Source organism: Papaver somniferum, unplaced genomic scaffold (genome assembly GCF_003573695.1).
Source record: "Papaver somniferum cultivar HN1 unplaced genomic scaffold, ASM357369v1 unplaced-scaffold_21, whole genome shotgun sequence".
In the NCBI taxonomy this organism is placed as follows: Eukaryota; Viridiplantae; Streptophyta; class Magnoliopsida; order Ranunculales; family Papaveraceae; genus Papaver; species Papaver somniferum.
This window is the reverse complement of record NW_020631041.1, coordinates 1,038,190-1,056,748: the sequence shown is the minus strand read 5'-3', so window position 1 is coordinate 1,056,748 and position 18,559 is coordinate 1,038,190. Positions and strand designations below refer to the sequence as shown.

At 43.6% G+C, this 18,559-nt stretch overlaps 1 protein-coding gene across 4 annotated transcripts; it reads left to right on the top strand.

Moving 5' to 3' along the window:
- The first annotated feature begins 345 nt into the window (after positions 1–345).
- LOC113339353 lies at positions 346–17,691 on the top strand. 4 transcript variants are annotated; one of them, XM_026584643.1, is made up of 8 exons: positions 346–494; positions 727–801; positions 985–1,054; positions 1,380–1,512; positions 1,900–2,051; positions 2,510–2,557; positions 2,764–2,941; positions 5,424–5,439. In XM_026584643.1, the coding sequence occupies exons 4-7, from the start codon at positions 1,487–1,489 to the stop codon at positions 2,910–2,912; spliced, it is 375 nt and encodes a 124-aa protein (XP_026440428.1). In that variant the 5' UTR covers positions 346–494; positions 727–801; positions 985–1,054; positions 1,380–1,486; the 3' UTR covers positions 2,913–2,941; positions 5,424–5,439. The 4 variants fall into 4 exon arrangements, with proteins under 4 accessions (XP_026440428.1, XP_026440429.1, XP_026440430.1 ...); XM_026584644.1 differs by lacking the exons at positions 2,764–2,941; positions 5,424–5,439 and adding an exon at positions 17,372–17,691; XM_026584645.1 differs by lacking the exons at positions 2,764–2,941; positions 5,424–5,439 and adding an exon at positions 3,769–3,999.
- The last annotated feature ends 868 nt before the right edge of the window (positions 17,692–18,559 follow it).

Below are 18,559 nucleotides of genomic sequence, written 5' to 3'. Positions count from 1 at the left end.
GAGGAAATGGGAGGACTTTAGGTTGTTAAGTACATCCACCCTGTTGTTAAAGGCGCCCACAACAACCAAAATGGGGAACTTGTTGTCGAATGATGATGAATCATCGGTTTTGGTGTCTCAATGGGTTGAGAGTCTGCCGACAAAAATGGATCACTGGTCTGTTGGTAGCCGCGTGACGTGTTTCCGGCGATTCATTTTTAGTTGGTATGCATTTATTCTGATGAACATTGTCGTAGTTATCGTCTTCGTATCCAAAGACAAACAACAGTACCGTGCCATAGAATTATCAACATCAAATCAAACTCTTTAAACCTCTGAGTCATATAAGCTTCCACGTGGCGCATTGAAAATACCATTCTCTCCCGAAAAACATCTCTCCCGTTTCTCTTCTGGGAGCCCTAGGTTTTCTTTTTTTTGTTCTTTCGCTGTCTAATCTAATCAACTTTCTCTTTGTTTGTTGCAGAGATTAATGCTTTGTTAACTAATTTTATGAGGTATTGATATTTTAACTGATTCTCTTTTCAATCTTATTGGTTCCGGTGATTAGTAATTGGTTTTTCAAAATTTAGGGTTTACCCTAAGCCTGATAATGATTGATCTAATTTGCAGTATCATGCAAAAGGATTTTAATGGGTTCTCATTTGATTTTTAGGTTTTCTATTTTGATTTTAGATAACTATTTGATTCGTTTGAATGTAATTTTTAGTTTCACTTGTGTGTTGGAAGGTAAAATTCCATGCTATTGCAACTCGCAGAGCAGGAAGATGGAAGATAATTTGGGTGTTGCTTCCCCTGCTATAGGTATGAAATTCAGCAGCAACTTGGTTTCTGTTGCTTCTATTGCAATACTTTTGTTTGATTAACTTTTTGTTTTGATAATTGTAATATGCAATTTTGGGTTTTCTTAATTTTGATATATTCAAAGAAGAGGAAGATAATTCTAAGCTTCCACCCGTTTCATGCAATTTTGGGTTTAATATGTAGGCGATGCAATCAAGTGTGATTTGGGGGTCTTATGGATTAACTTGCAGTGAGTCTCTTGCTTTCTGGTAAGGTAAAAACTCAAGTTTCCGTCTCTTGCTATAATGTTGTAATGCATTTTGATTATGTGGTGTTCTGTTTTTGGGCTACTAATATGTACTGATGGTTGTATTCTGTTTTTGATTATGGTTGTATTCTGTTTTAAAAGATTAGACGAACACTCTTGAATGTTTTGTTGCTGCCACTTAAGCTTATAAGCATGGATTACTTGGATAAACATGCTCAATTGCAATCAAAACATTGTGTGAGCATCTATAACATGCCATCATAGGCATGTAAATTTGATTTTATTATCTCTAACGGAATTGTTGATTGCCATTTGTGGTTTTTGGATTTAGATTTAATTCCGCAGCTAAATGAGGAAGAAGAAGTTGAAGAATGGCGAGAGAAAACAGACAGTAGTCTGAACCAAAAAATGTTATACAGATAATAGTTTGGATCAAAAATGTTTGGGATGTCCATGTCTATATGGTAAGTCAGATGATATCTGTGCTCAAAATTCAAGTACTAAATAGCGTATGATGGCAATGCTCTATAGACTAAATATAATTTGATTGAGTTCCATGGACTAGGTAAGTTTAGTTTATTTTTACTGTTAGTTTATTAGGATTTTGTTTATGATTTATATTGTATCTTATGATAGCTACGTATATTCGGAGAAAATTGTCCCTAACAGTGGAAACCTGTAGGAACCAAGTTGATGTTAGTACATGTTCTTGATTCCTAAACTAGAAGACCTTAAATCTGTCAATATTGTTTTGTTCCAAATGTATTTTCATAGAATGGTCAATAAAATATTTTAACTCCGCTTTGTTCATTTCCAGGCATGTAATTCTAATACATTTATCCTTCACACAGTATTACTGACAGAGGCAGGGGAATTCACTCAAATAGAGGTCCATTGCAGACTCTAACATGTACTAACATCAAAAGCTTGCGTTTTGAGGAGGGGGATGAGATTCAGGTCATGCAGGAAATGGTTGCAGATGCAAAGAGTGGCATAACAAATGGTGGGTGTGATTTCAGGTGTTCTTTTTTTTTTTTTATCATCATGTAGTACTCTCGGCCTTGAAACTGAAAATTATGGACTGTGTCATTAAAAGCAACAAAAGATGATCACTGTATGCACTGATACATATATGGTCACATTCGAAACTTGGTTTTTTCCCTTTCAAACATTTTAGGAAAGACCAGATGGAGAAAGCAAAAACTGTTGATTCCATAAGAAGGTTCAATAAAACTGTATTTCTCTACAAGTAGGTTTAGTGGGATTCTTTTGTATCCTCTAAACTTGGTCTGATTTCTATACTGTATTTTTTGATGTATAAACCCCTAAACTACTCAGTTGTGGAATACATCATGACTGTAGCTGGTCCATCATGTATAAACTCCTAAACTACTTTATTCATCATTGTTTTAAAGGAGAGATTTTTGTTGTAATTATTGTTTGTTTGTTTTTATTTTGCAGGTACGGTTTTTGAAGATGAGATAGATAACCAAATCCAAATATGTAGCGGTAAACCCTAACTCTTTTTATATCTATTTACATATCTCTATATATAAATCTCCTCTTCTGGCCGCCAGTTTCAACATATCAATATATGGCTTCAAAAAGGCGGATATTTTCTAAGTTTAATACTAATAATGATCATGAGGTGTCTTCGTCGCAGTCGATTTGTGAGACTATGAAAGGTTCTTATGAGCTGTACTTTTTTAACCCAGACGGCAATGCTGAAGATAGCAAGGATTATGTATCCGTGTACCTTGAGTTAGTAAACCATAGACAAGAAGTTAGGGCACTTTATGAATTTTCATTACTGGACCAAAGCGGGAAAAATAAATATGGTGCTCTTAAAATTCCTAGATCTTGAACAACGTTTGAACCAGAAAGCTCATTATGGTACGTATGCACGTTCGTGGGTTTTCCAACTCCTAATATGGTTCTTGAATTATGTTGAAACCATTAGCTGTTTACAGACTAAGATAGTACAGTAGTAGATAGGTAGACATTTAAATTCTACTACAAAGCCCCTTAAGCATTCAGGGAATAAGTGATTTATGAAACTCTTCCTCAAATTCATGTATCGGTGTCGTGTCCAGTACCGTACTTTGGGAAACCAGAAAATAAGTACACACTACAGTCCCTTATATGTTTGCATTTTATATAATTCTCGATGGCCTAGCTAGGTTCACTATAAATATTGGTTTAAGAAAGGAAGACGGAAAATGGCTTCAATGTCACACCATCTTCTTCTCAATAAGCATGTCAAACTTTAGAACCAGTAATGTATTTGGGAACTATACAGTGAAGTTCACGGGGGTCCATGCCAAACTTCAGAACTAGACACTAGAGTTAGTTGTGCTGGTAGGCACCTCTAAGTTATTTAACAGCTCCAATTAATCAAGCTCTGTAAGCATTTAGTGCTCCATTTTAGGGAGACACGGTTAGTTAGTAAAGAAAAGCAATTAGGTCCGAGTCCCTTGCTCACTTCCAAAATGTGTATTGTTGTACTAAGCTGGAATTCTGCACTCCTTTTATTACTTATTTACTTACCAATTCCTGGGCTTTGCTAGAGAAATAGGGTTTGGAGGGTTTTGTTTCACTTCTATTTATTAATACCCTATCTATATTACTAACGTTATGATTCTGGATGATCTGATTTATTTTTTTATTTTTTTTTATTGAAAATATGAGTATAATTGCTTTACCTTTCTGCTTCTCTATAGACGATCTTTGACAATATTCTTAATTGTAATATACCTTGGTCGGTTTACCCGAAGAGATGAAGCACAAGACTTTATTGATCGGTAAGATCATTTCAGTATTCTTCATTCAATCCCTGCAATAGGTTTTGTGGACACACGAACTACGCGGGGTCCGAATGCCCGCAATCAATTGTTAAAGTCTAAAGAGATTACGATGATGATACCCTGATGTGGGTTCATTGGCTCAAAACCCACGGGTTTATCATGGCCTCCTCCAACTTCCCCATGCGTAGCGATCATGCATGGGGTACAAATATAAAAGGAAACAACATATATAAGCAAATGCATGCGGAACTAAATGAATGTAAAGTGCTGAAATGTAAATAAGACCAAGGTTTACGTGGTTCAGCACTAAGGCCTACATCCACGGGGTTTGTTGTTCTGCTATATTATTCACGGTTACACGAATAGTTGAATGACTTGGGGTTTACATATTTCTCTCCACTATGGGATTCCTTACCTTTGCTATTCTCTCTCTCTCTCTCTCTTTCCTGATGTTTTTTCGATCCCCCTCCCCCTTTGTGGAGATTGGGTATTTATAAGGTAGGAATGTGGGACCCATCTCTGAAGACCGTTGGAACCTTATCTTCTAGTGTCTTGTGTCCATCACGCAGAGGTCTGCGTTTCCCCCTCAATCCCGCGGAGGCATCTTCGCTCGTTCCATAGGTCGGTCGACACGTGCACTGCTCAGAGTGTTTAATGCGGGTGGTTGAGGGGTCTGCTCGTGTCAGACAAGTGTCTTCTGCCCCTGTCAGTCCGTGTCAGCTGACTTTCTCCCCACCGTTGATCTTAGCTCCTCTTCTGGGGATGAGATAAAGCAACTCCTAGGGGTTTATTTGGTGCTTCGCGACGCATCGTGTTTTGATGTCTTGGCTTGCATGCTTTCCACGTACCTTTCTGTATATACGTGTCCGATAGTGAGATATATGTGTACACAATTTGCCCCTTTTCTTCAGGCTTAACTGACTAATGGGTGCCTTGAAGAAAAACTATCGTCGCACATTCTTCTCACTCCTAATAACTTCTCCTAGATACTTGGGCACGTCTTTTATTCGTGCATTAACTGCTTATGTAACGGGCACGTTTTCCTATTTCTCCCTTAATTTCCTCTTTTCTTTCGGGTATTTTATGGATAGAGAGGAAATTTAATTTCATTCTTCCTAAACACTCTCTCAGTTCCTTCTTCCTTTAAGTTTCCTACCTGCCTTCATTAAACCTGTGACCTTAAATTCTTTGTCAGTCTTCATTGCACCTGTGATCTTAACTTCTGTCAGTCTTTATTGCACCTGGGATCTTCCCCTGTTCGTTTCTTCTACTTGCTGTTTTTGCCGGTGAGTTTTTCTTTTCTCGATTTCACTGTTTTATGCCGTGTTGAATTGTGAATTTTCTGCTATTGTTGTTCCTTGTTTGTGATGAAGAACTCTTTCTGATGCTTGCATACTAGTTTGCCCCTGTTCTTCATCTTAAATTAAGGCAGCCATTACCTCGAGGGTGGAGTATTGAGATTGTATCCTAATTTTAGGGTTGCTATGTTGTCGTGGTTGTATTGCTATGAATGTGTTTTTTGATTTTTGGTTATTGTGTGTAATCTGTTCTTGATTTTATTCTTTCCGCAGCCATGTCTGACCGTCCGCGGCTTACCTATGAGACTCCTGATTCTAGGTTGTCGAGATCTCCTCAGCGTCGAGAGTCTCAAGATGATGTTCGTCGGAGTCGAGTGTCTTCCGGAGCGAGAGCCTCGTCTTCTCGGGAAGAGATTCCTCCGATAATTCCGTCTGGCTCACGGAGAGTCTTTAATCACTCAATGGTGCGTCCTCGTGAAGAGACTCGGAGTACGCAGGCTCCTCCCCGCGCTGTTGCTTTTGACGTTCCTCCTTTACGTTCGTTAGTGCCCGAGCATCATCCACGGTCTTCTCCAACTTTGAAAGGGAAGAATACAAAGGGCGTAGCTCCTGCGGCTGGATCTTCAAAGAATCCCCCCGTGAAGAGAAAAGCGTCTGAAGCGTTTGTTAGCTCATCCGGCCCCGCCGAGGAGGAAGAGGCTGCTCCCTTGATACGCAGTGTTTCTGTTAGCAGGAGAAGTAACCTTCAAGCATATCGATCTTGAAATATTCAAGGAGAAGCATGAGCTCCAAGCCTTCGGGGTTCGTTTTTATGCCCCCGAGGATGATATTACGTATGAGCTGATCTCTAAGTACGAATTCGATGAATTTCACTTGTTAACGACGGTTGGGGCCTTCGAGGCTGGTCTGATGCTGCCGTTGTACAAATCGGGTGATTCCTTCTACTACGACGTGCTCGCTAGTCGTGAGGGTTCTTCCACAAATACTCATAGCCGTTCCGTATCCCAATTATCGGGGAATTATCTCCGCGCCCTGAAGGAATGCTATCTGCGGAGTAAGGGGGAAACGTCGATGACTTGCTACGTCCCCAATCCCTTGGAGAAGGAATGGTACACTCCTGAGAATTTTAATAACTCCTTCGGTGATTACGTTAATAGCAGGAATCGCAAGCCGTGGAGTGTCAGCCTTCGGAATCTTCCTGCTCCTCGAGGCGAGATTCGTCTGTTAAATGAGGTCAGCGATGCCAAGCTGAAGTATGTTCCTGGCACGGAGGCGTCCAATCGTCGGAAACTCTTCCCCGCGCGAGAAAGGATCAAGCGTGATCATGACTACGAGTGGCACGCCACTGTCATTGAGATAGTAGGTCCGTGGGCTTACGGTTGGATTCCCGGTTCCCCCGGATGGCGGCCAACCGAGAATAGTAAGCCGCGCGAATCTCCTCCCGCTCGCTATGGAGATTTCTGCCCCTGGCGTCTGAACTTTGCGGGCATGAATTTTCCTTATGCCCTGGATGTCGTAGAGGGAGACGAGGAGGATGGTTCCGGTGCTATACTCCCATCGAAGAATATCTCAGCTGCTCAGGTACGCAGATTCTAGTTGTGTTTCGTTTTTATAACTTCCATCGGACGGGAAGAATAATTCCTTTGTGGTGTCGGTTTCAGGTATTGAAGAAGACAAAGATTAGGCCGAAGCAGTCTTCTACTATGGTGGTGGGTGAGGTTGAGGCCCAAGAAGAAGTTACTAGTCCTGTGAACGAAGAGTTTGCCGAGGACGAGATTACAGATGAGGAGGAACGTACTGGTACCTCCCCTATCAATGCCGAAGAAGAGGTCTTCGATGGTCCCGCCGGTGATGGAGGAAGGAACAAGGGTGTAGTGGCGGATGATGTTGTCATCGAGGATGTTTCCGTCCCTGCTGGTGATGTCATGGATACCCTCCCCACTTCTCAAGAATTTTCTTTCGATCGGATGTATTCCACGGGGGAGTTCTTTGACGAAGCCCTCGATTTTCCCGAGGACTTCTCTTTACTTTCCCCTAATGACAATTGGGATGTTCTTGGTGGTGATGGTAATGGTGATGCTGCTGTAGAAGGTGTTGGTGCGGAGGAGCCTGCTGTGCATGTAGGCGCGGGAGAACATGCCAACGTTCATGCTGAGGGGGTCGAGTCGGTCAAAGGAAAATCTGTTGTTGACGCGCCCGCCGATAGTCTTCCCCAGTCGCCGATGTCTGAGGGTGAGGATGCCATCATGAGTTGGTTCAAGGAGAAGAATCTTCTGTTTGTCTCTCATCCTGCTCCTGTGGTTGTTGGGGAAAAGGAATCAACCGCGTATACCCGTCGTATGATGGAGATGTCTTCGAAGGCGCAGGTGTCTGAAGCCTGGGGAACAAGGTTGACCGTTCCCGAAGCTACCCTCGTGCCGGAGCCTCCTACTTCTGTTGCCGATATGATGGCTATTGCCGACGGGTATCAATATGGCTTCCCGCAACAGCGTGTGCTGGAGGTAAATTTTCGTACATTCTTGTTCGTGAGAATAGGACGCTTCGGTTGAATAATGTTTTGTCATTTTGATGTGTAGATGATGAGGAGCGAACATTGCAACCACGTGCTATATCAGTTCTTTAAAGCAAAATCTCTGAAGCTCGAGGCTAAGCTTCGTCATCGGGAAAAGGAATTATCTGCGGCGGAGGTGGAAATAGAAGAGCTGAAGAAAAGCCTTAAGGAGAAAGAAAGACTGGGTGAAGCAGAGGCTGATCTTCGTTCAGAACTTATTGCAGTGCGCGCTGAGTTAGAGCAAACTCGTAGCCAAGTTTCCACTTTCACAGGTTTGGTTCTTTTCCTTCGCCGTTTGTCGTCATTCTTTTCTCTTAGTTGTTCTGTCTGAGTCACCCCACCCTATGTCCAGTGGGTGGCATCCCCGAGCTGGTATGGCTTCGAAACGAAAGAGCTCGGCAAAAATCTCGTATTAGAGATTTGGTTGAGAAGATTAAGAGTGAGGCTAGGAAATGGGATGCTCGGGCTGAAGTATGGCGCGCGCGGCATGTTCAGATGGTCGACATGCAAAATCTGTACAACCATGATCGTGCTTTATTTGATGGCACACTGCTGTGGACCAGTGATAATCTGCGGGAATCCCGCGAGCGTACTTCCTTGTTGGAATCTAGGATTCAGCTATTGGAAGAAGAATTACAGACGGCGCGGTCCATTCCTCTTTCAGGGGTCCAAGATAATATGCTTGGTCTTGCCAGGGAACGAGATGATGCTCGTGCTGAAGTCTATGCTCTCAGCAATGCTCTTTCCGCATCTCGTGCCGATGTAGCCCGTCTTGCTGAGTCTGAGATGAATCTTGAAGTGTGCATGTATAGACTCAGCAAAGGGGTCTCAGAGATAAATAAAGAGGTCGACCACCTTCATCATATGGACTCGATGAAGCAGGTAGAATTAGATGCCTGTCAATTTACTCTCACCAACCTTCAACTAGACTATAAGAAATTATCCGCGGAATATGATCATCTTGATGAAGCGCGAGATGCAGTTGTTAATGAATATGAAGAGGCTTCGGCTTGTGTCGAAGGTATAATCCCAATTCATCGAGTGTGATCTTGTTTGTTTTCTACGCTAATTCCGTGGTGTTGTCTTTTTCAGGGATCGAGGAACGGCTTCGCGTCACAAATGAAGAACTTGAAAAGGCTCAATCTTCCTTAGCACAGCAAAAGGAACAAACCAATCACTTCAAGAATTTAGCAGCCACCCGCGAGGAGGCCGTTGGTGCTGCTTCCAGAGAAGTGAATCGGCTATCCTCGTTATTATCCCAAGCCCAACAGCGGACAACAGTTATTAAACATAAGGCTCGTTGTCAATTGGCTGAGGAGACGAACAAGATGTTGGAGAGGATAGAGCTTGGCCTAAGGAATGAACATGGTCTCGTGAAGAACTATCCTCGTCGTCCCGTTCCTGCTGCATTGCCCAGCTCCTCGGGCCCCTCTTCTGGTGGGAGCGTCCCATCAAGTCTGCGGAAGAATCCGGATGACGGGACCGCCCCCTAGGTAGAGATGGCGACGTTCTATAGGGTCCGCGGCATAATTATGCTTTTTGTAACGATGTAAAAGGAATGTTTTTTGATTGTGTATCCTTGGCTTTGGCCGTTCACTTCTTGTAATCACCCTTTATGAAATGAATTCTCTTCTTGATATACCTACAATGTTTTTGTATTTTAAGTTTGTGAAAAATCAAAACAAAAGTTTAAGTGTTTTTGAGTGCGATACGAAAGGAAGGTACCTTCGTGATCGTCTTGAGACCTGTCACCCCGCTGGCAAATCCTGGGCCAGAGGATTCCCAGACGGTGGGGGCCGGGGCAACGTTCTAGGATATGGGGCGTAAAATATGTACGCACCCATTCCGTCGACCCGTTGCCTTAAGATTGGTTGGGTATCTCTTTCTGCTGGGTGCCTTCCCCCTGGTCCTACACTTATGGACACTGATGGGGGAGCCTTGAGAGATTGTAGATTAACTACTTTCCCCAATATTGTAGGTAGATTCCACAGACTTGATAATTTGAAAGCTTGTTTAATTGATAAGTTGAGGTCTGCAATTCCTCTTCCAGAGATAGAAACATGTTGGGCGGGGAGGCTCCTTTCTTCTTCTGGTATATTCCCAGCAGATTCAAATCTGCGTTGCTTCTATGGGAAGTATGGTTTGAGCCATTTAGCATTCCAACGATGCCGGAGGACCTCACCTTTTAGATTACGAAGGTAGTAAGAACCATTACCCGCAATGTCGTGGATCATAAACGGTCCTCCCCATGTAGGTGCTAACTTTCCCCATTTCTTTTCTTGCTGATATCGTGGGATTGTTCTCAACACATACTGTCCCTCTACAAAATTTCGTAGCTTTACCTTTTTGTTGTACTCCCTTGCTAGTCTTCGTTGATAATTTTCCATCTTTTGCAATGCTACTTCCCTTCTTCCCTCCAAGTCGTCCAACCTTTCTAACATCATATCTGTTGTTAGGTTTTTCTCCCAGGCTTCAGTCTTCGTGGTTGGCATGAGGATTTCTGTAGGTATGACTGCTTCAGCTCCATAAGTAAGAAGAAACGGGGATTCTCCGGTAGCGGACCTTCGTGTTGTCCTATATGCCCACAAGACATTGTGCAGTTGTTCGCACCATCTTCCCTTATGCTCGTCTAATTGTTTTTTGAGTATAAGGGCGAGGGTCTTGTTGGTAGCTTCCGCTTGTCCGTTGCTTTGAGGGTATAAGGGGGTGGACTTGTTCTTTCTTATTTTAAAGGTGTCGAAGAGCATGTCTATATTTTTTCCTTGTAATTGCTTGCCGTTATCAGACACAATTTCGGCAGGTATACCAAATCTGCAAATGATGTTCTGGAATATGAAAGTGAACACATCCGCGTCTCTGATCCTGGCCAAGGCCTTAGCCTCCACCCATTTACTGAAGTAGTCCGTGGCTACTATCAAAAATCGTCTCTTCCTGGATCCTTCGATGAAAGGCCCGACGATGTCTACTCCCCATTTTGCAAATGGCCACGGGCTATCGACAGAGTTTAGCAATGTTGCCGGCGCGTGGATTTTTTTCGCGAAGCGCTGACATTCTTCGCATCGTCGGGACATCCTCGCAGCATCTTGTATCATGGTCGGCCAGTAATATCCTTGCGTTTTTGCCTTGTCAGCTAGTGATCTCATACCGCTATGATTCCCTACGTCACCATAATGGATATCCTTTAGAATTCGATGCCCTTCTTTTCGGGATAAGCAGCGTAGTAATGGTCCGAGGAAAGATTTTCTATATAGGACCCCGTCCCGAAGATCGTATCTTCCCACTTTGGAGAGCGTCTTTCTAGCTTGCTTCCGATCCGCAGGTAGGCTTCCTTTGTCGAGGAAGGCATGTATTGTGGCCCTCCAGTCATCTTCATTGCTGAAATCTTCGTCTTGATTTGCTTTTGACAAGATGTCTTCTTCATCAAAGTCGTTATGGATGTCTTCTCCTACTTGGTCTTCAATATATTCTTCCACCGTATCTTGATTGGTAGCGAAGGAGAATTGAGATGCAATCGAAGGCTCGTATACCCTTGCTATTTTAATACCTTCGGCATTTTTATCCCTCAACATGGATGATATGTATGCTAGGGCATCCGCATGCCTGAGGTCCCTTCTGCATAAGTGCCGGAACTTAATGTTCGGGATTTGTGAAGCCAATGTTTGGACCAATGCCATGTAAGCTGAAAGGGTGTCATCGTACACATTATATTCGAGCGCGATTTGCCGTATGACCAGCTGCGAATCACTTGTCAGCCTTACATCGGTTACCCCCATCTCTATTATTATACGTAGGGCATGTATGACAGCTTCGTATTCAACAATGTTATTGGTATGCTCTTTGAATTCCAATCTAAGTGCCTGTATGATCCTTTCTCCAGTTGGGGTGATGATGACAATACCTATTCCTGCCCCTTCCTTATTTTTAGATCCGTCGACGAAGACTTCCCATTGTCTATGACTCGCAGGTTCGAGGATATCCATTGGATCCTTGATTGCTTCCTCGGCTTCTGGTATTCCCTTGATCTCTTCATCGTTGTCTAGAGGGAGGTCTGCTAAGAAATCTGCCAGAACTTGGGACTTCTGAGAATGTTGAATTTCATGAATGATGTTGAATTGGTCCAGATGGGTGTTCCATTTGGCTATTCGGCCCACTTTTCCTGTGCTTTTGAGGACTGCTTCCAATGGTGCTCTGCATGGTACCCTGACGAAGTGAGTCAGGAAGTAGGTTCTCAGTTTTTGGGTAGCCCATACCAGTGCGAGGATGAGTTGTTCAATCTTAGTATAATTTCTTTCCGCGGGATTGAGTGTCTTGCTGACGTAATAGATAGGCTGTTCTATCTTTGTATTGGTTTTGACTAATACCGCGCTGACTGCGTCCTCCGTTGCTGCTATGTACAGTGCCAAAACTTCATCAGGGTCAGGTTTCTGCAGGATAGGGATCGAAGCTAGATGTTCTTTGATCTTTTGGAATGCTTCCTCGCAATCGGCGGTCCATTCGAACCTGCTCCCTTTCTTAAGAATATTGAAGAAATGTTTGCACTTGTCCGAAGACCGTGCAATAAATCTGCCCAACGCTGCTATGGACCCATTGAGCTTCTGCACTTCCTTTAGATTCTTTGGTGACGGCATCTCTACTATGGCTTGAATCTTAGCTGGGTCTACCTCGATGCCCCTTTTCGTCACCAGATAACCGAGGAACTTCCCTGAGGTGACACCGAAAGTACATTTCTCCGGATTTACTTTCATGTGATGTTGTCTCATTGCATTGAAAATATTCCTCAGGTCCTGGTGGTGATTTTTACGCAGCTTGCTTTTGACGAGCATGTCGTCCACGTAGACTTCTAGGGTTCCTCCAATCCATGGTTTGAAGATAGCATCGACCATCCTTTGGTATGTTGCCCCTGCGTTTCGGAGCCCGAAAGGCATTCTGGTATAGCAATAAAGGCCATGTGGTGTATAGAATGCTGTGTGTTGCTGATCTTCTTCTGCGAGGGCTACTTGGTTGTAACCAGAGTATCCGTCCATAAACGACAGCTCCTCATACCCTTCAACTGCTTCAACCAGTTGATCTATGCTCGGCAGGGGATAGCTGTCCTTTGGACACGCCTTGTTGAGATTAGTAAAGTCGATGCATATTCTAACCCCTCCATTTTTCTTAGGAACAATGACCATGTTGGATATCCAGGTAGGATACTTGACTTCCTTGATAAATCCTGCGTCTAGTAGCTTCCGAAGTTCTGTTTCTACCGCCTCATGATATTCTGGAGCCACTTTTCGTATTTTCTGCCTGAACGGGGGTGTGCCCTGTTTGATGCGTAGTTCATGTTGGATTACTTTTGGGTCGATCCCTGGCATATCTCCTAACTTCCAGGCGAACACATCCGCATATTCCTTGAGTAATTTGGTTAAGGAATGTTCTCTCCCTTCGCCCATGATGGTCCCGATTTTGACCCTCTTCGGGTCTTCTTCCGTTCATATGTTGATTTCCTTAGTGGGTTCCACGGGTGTGAACATAGGCCTTGGGTTTCCGAGGACTGGGGAGCTCTTTAATTGCTATTTGGCGTGTTTCTGCTCTTCGTTGATTGTTGAGGTACTTGTTTCCGAGCCTCGGACATTACCCTCTTTCGTCAAGCCTTTTCCTGTGGTTTCCTTAAGGAATAGTTCTACGGCTTTCTCTTGCGTGGTTTCTTGATTTCTTACTCTTCGGATTTTTCGCTGTTCTTCTTGCTCGTTGTTGATATGATCCTGAGTGGCCTGGCATTCTCGTGTAGCGATTCGATCTCCCTTGATCTCCATAATTCCCTCAGGTGTTGGAAATCTTAGGTACTGGTGGTATGTTGCCGCAACTCCTTTGAGCTTGTGTACCCACTGTCGTCCAATAATGGCGTTGTAGGGGGAAGGGGTATCCACCACACTGAATCGGGTATCCAGTTTCATGGGCCCTGCGTTAACCTGTAACACAATGTCTCCCAAGGGCTTCGTGGCCGCTCCATTGAATCCGTAGATGGTGTGATAAGAGGTCATCAACTGTTCATCATGGAGCTTCATCCGCTTGAATGCGTCATACAATAGGACATTCACAGAGCTTCCCCCGTCTATGAGGATTTTTTTGAGGTTACATCCCGCTATTGGTAATGTCAGGACCAAGGGATCGTTATGGTCTTCCATATCTTCTTCGATATCCTCGGCATCGAAGATGACAGGTAATTCCATCCATTTTTCATGTTCGTCCACTGTTATCCCATCGACCTTATATAACTCGCAGCGATCTTCGAATTGCTTCCGTAACCTTTTTCCAATCTGTGTTGTGAGCGAGGGTCCTGTGGCTTCGGAACACGAGATGGTGTTGATTGTTCGGTTTTCTTCCGGAAGTTGGACTGGCTTGGTTCGTTTGGATCTGTCCTCGGTAACCTCCTTCCGTATGTAATGTTTGAGCTCTCCCGCATCAATTAATTTTTGAATCATTATTTTAAGGTTCTTGCATTTTTCGGTCTGGTGTCCGTTGAAACAGTGATACGCACAGTAATCTTTAGACTTTTCGGATCTTGGGGATGCTTTCCCTTAGACCATGGCCATTCTAAGTTTTCCCTCCCTTTGATCTCCCGCAGGATACGAGCATAGCTAGCGTTGAGTTTCGTGTAAACTTGGTCTTCAAATTTTCGGTCGCCTGTTCTTCGTTCATCCCTCCGTTCCTTTCTATCTTCGTGAGGTCTCTCATCTGAGGAACCCCTTTTAGCCCCATTGGTTTGTTCTGCTGAATTGGTGCGGTGAGACCTCTGCGGATATGCCCTCGGGTTTTCCCGTTGAATTTCTTCAAGTCGAGCGTGCTTTTCGATAATTATTCGGAGATCGCCTTCTGTCTTGGGCACGTTTCCGTGAATTTCAACAAATAGGGGACTCATTCGGTCCAAGCCCCACTTATAGCAATTGATGCTTACCACTGGGTCCACGCTTCCTATGGCTTGGCAGATCCTATGCCATCTGTTTGTGTATTCTCTCGTGGTTTCCTTGTAGCCGATTGCTAGTGAAAAAAGCTTATCCATCCCAGTGTTTACAGTCTTGTTGTACATGTATGTTCTTAAGAATTTCTCTGCCAGTTGGTCGTATGAGTGTATGGAGTTTGGTGGCAGATTATCAAACCATGATAACGCCGATCCCTTCAAACTTGACGGGAAGTATCTACAGAGTACGGCGTAGTTCTGTCCCCATCTTGCTAGGACGCGGTTGTAGTACCGAACATGTGCAGCAGGGTCGCTGGACCCATCATAGCATTCGAACGTCGGGACAGGGCATTTCAGGGGAATATGGGTGTTGGCCAAGCGATGCGTCAGGGGCGTGGAGTTAGCTTCTCTCATAACCTCTTCTAACCTTCCCCCTCCTTGTTTATTTTTCAATTGCCTGATTTCTGCCATCATCTCATCTCGCAGTTCCTCCATTGCGCGTTGGTGTTCTAAATTCTTCAGATCATTTCCGTTTGATTCTCCATCGTCATAATCCGGGTCGGATACGCTATGTCTCCTTGTCGCGTCTTCATTAGTTGCTAGGACGACTCTGCAGTCTTGGTTTGGCTCTGGTGCTTTGGAGCTTGCTTCATCAAGTTGTTGGTTGGTCTTTGTGCTTAGAGCAATCCGCTCCTTTAAATCTTGATTTTCTCTGGCCAAAAGTGCTACAGCTTCTGCGTAAACCTGTTGGTTCCTTCTCAGTTCCTCGAGCTCAGCCATTAGTTGGTGTGATTGGTTGGACCCCTGATTGGGAGTCCCCGCACGTGCCGCTACAGCCGTGGCGCCGCCCTCCTCCATGGTCTGTACTAAAGGTGGCAGGGGTTCAACTTCTGTTGCTGGTGTTTCCAAATTGGAGTGAGCGCCCCTCTGCGGTGCCCGAGCCGCCGGTATGGTTTGATTCTGGTTATTTGTTAGCGGCATTCCAAAGGTTAGCAGATGCGCGGGTTGGAATGTTCTGGATTCATCCACCCTTTCCCTTGGTTGGTTAAGTTGACTCATGGCGAAGGTATTGCTAGCCTCCGCAGCCTTCGGGACTACCGCGGCTTCCCCGTATTTTATCGTTGCTGCTCTGAGAGCCGCCATTGCAACAGAATTAGCGTTCATGGGTGAAGTGATTTCAGTGGTATCCTGCCTTCGATTGGTCATTTTAGTTTTATCTCCTTTCTGCTTGCTTCGGGTGATGATCGGGGTTGTCCGGGGTGTTTCTTTTGACAAAGCTTTGGATTTTCCTGCTTCCTGCGTCTTCTCCATCACGTGCCTTTTTGTTGACGAAATCTAGCGTAAACTCGCCTTCTTTACTCACAACACGTTCTCTGTATAAATTTATTCAAACAGAAACGGGAATATCCGCGTGAAGCGGGTTAGTTGTCGAAATACAATTTTTCAAAAGGCGATCTTTAGTATATAAAAAAAAACTATGAAAATTGTAAATCCGACGGATTAGGACAATAACCCATGCTTGGAACACTAACTCTTATCGAAGGCAAAAGGTGGGTTTTTGAATATAATACTGTTGACGAATGATCTATACAGTCAGAGCTGATAAAATCGGAGCAATCGTATGCCAAATTAGAATGAAATCACAGGACAAGATAAATCTTTTACCGGGACAAAGTCCCTGTTTCTAGCGCCAAATTGTGGACACACGAACTACGCGGGGTCCGAATGCCCGCAATCAATTGTTAAAGTCTAAAGAGATTACGATGATGATACCCTGATGTGGGTTCATTGGCTCAAAACCCACGGGTTTATCATGGCCTCCTCCAACTTCCCCATGCGTAGCGATCATGCATGGGGTACAAATATAAAAGGAAAACAACATATATAAGCAAATGCATGCGGAACTAAATGAATGTAAAGTGCTGAAATGTAAATAAGACCAAGGGTTACGTGGTTCAGCACTAAGGCCTACATCCACGGGGTTTGTTGTTCTGCTATATTATTCACGGTTACACGAATAGTTGAATGACTTGGGGTTTACATATTTCTCTCCACTATGGGATTCCTTACCTTTGCTATTCTCTCTCTCTCTCTCTCTCTTTCCTGATGTTTTTTCGATCCCCCTCCCCCTTTGTGGAGATTGGGTATTTATAAGGTAGGAATGTGGGACCCATCTCTGAAGACCGTTGGAACCTTATCTTCTAGTGTCTTGTGTCCATCACGCAGAGGTCTGCGTTTCCCCCTCAATCCCGCGGAGGCATCTTCGCTCGTTCCATAGGTCGGTCGACACGTGCACTGCTCAGAGTGTTTAATGCGGGTGGTTGAGGGGTCTGCTCGTGTCAGACAAGTGTCTTCTGCCCCTGTCAGTCCGTGTCAGCTGACTTTCTCCCCACCGTTGATCTTAGCTCCTCTTCTGGGGATGAGATAAAGCAACTCCTAGGGGTTTATTTGGTGCTTCGCGACGCATCGTGTTTTGATGTCTTGGCTTGCATGCTTTCCACGTACCTTTCTGTATACACGTGTCCGATAGTGAGATATATGTGTACACAGGTTTATTTAGTTTGGTTTTGTGTGATGGTTCTCTAATTTAGGCTCATATTGATTTTTGTTGCTAAGAACGCGTATGATGTTTTTGATTTTTGGTTTTATTATGCAGTCTATTATACAATAATGCCGAGAATTTCTAGGCTATTCCAAATGAACCCTTAAGCCTACCAATTTTGTTACCAGGGGTGCCGGGATCTCAAATGTTCATGCAGGTGTTGCTAGAGATGGATTTCATGAAATGAAGTGCTAAAGGTTTCTGAAAATGGCGGGTATTGCAGTATATGGATGTCTTCAGTTTAATATACTGGCTTTCTGACATTTAGTTTTATTTGTACACGAGGGAACAATTTTTTTCATAAGAGTATTGAGCTTTAGAGATTATATGAGGGGATAGAGGGTATGAATATTCTCATCTTTTTTCTTTTAACGGTATCTCTCAATTTCTGACATAAGGTAGCATCACCGGTTGATATTTCTTTCTTAAATATTCTCATCAACTGTCTTTCAACGTGTGTTTGTATGCATTTATATAACTGCATGTGATTCATATAACATTTTTGTTAGCATTCAGTTATTTTTTCTCAATGTCGTAAATATCTTTATTTCACGTAGACGTTGCGGGTCGGCTAATTACACTAACAATAGGTTGTAACAAGTTATGACATATATATTGGGACAGGGCGAGGCAAAGCCGAGCAACACCAAATTAAAAGCCCTCAAGGATGGGGCAGGACGAAGCCTCCAAATTAAAAACCCTAAGGGATGGGGCAGGACGTAGCCTCGTGACACTAATGGGGTGAGGCTAAGCCGAGTCACACCAAATCAAAAATCTAAAACGACGGGCGAGGCGAAGTCGACCGCTAGGAAGATCTACAACTATCATTACTCATGGTAGTAATGTTGTTACGGTTGTGACTCCTAGTTCTTTGAAGGGAAACCGCTAGGAAGATCTATTGGCAGGGGCGGAGCCAGACTTTAAAATAAGGGGAAGCAAGAATATTTTATAGGGGGTGCAAATAAGAAAGAGTGGGCTTGAATCTTAACATTTAGCGACATTTAGGCTTAAGAGCCAATTGGGCTGGGTGTGCAATTGCATCATTAACATTCTTAACATTCAAGTTTGAAAAACCTAATAAAAGGAAATAACTTCAATTTCATCGTCATGAAAAGATCTGATTTAATATCTTCCATTCATTGGAATCTCAAAAGTTAAGATCATTTCATTATACGGTCGATTGCTAGAAAAGTTCTCCGTAAGTTACAACCATGTGAATCATTTCAATATGCCAAAGCTCAAACGATAGAAGTAGACATAGAAAATCAAGATTTCGAACCAAAATTAAACATAATCAAACGTTTATAGGCATCTTC

Excerpts from the sequence above, each read along its gene's own strand:
- LOC113339353 (XM_026584643.1), top strand. The coding sequence starts at position 1,487 with ATGTTTGGGATGTCCATGTCTATATG. Across the intron at positions 1,513-1,899 it reads GGGATGTCCATGTCTATATG|TATTACTGACAGAGGCAGGG; the intron begins GTAAGTCAGATG and ends TCCTTCACACAG. Across the intron at positions 2,052-2,509 it reads AAAGAGTGGCATAACAAATG|GTACGGTTTTTGAAGATGAG; the intron begins GTGGGTGTGATT and ends TTTATTTTGCAG.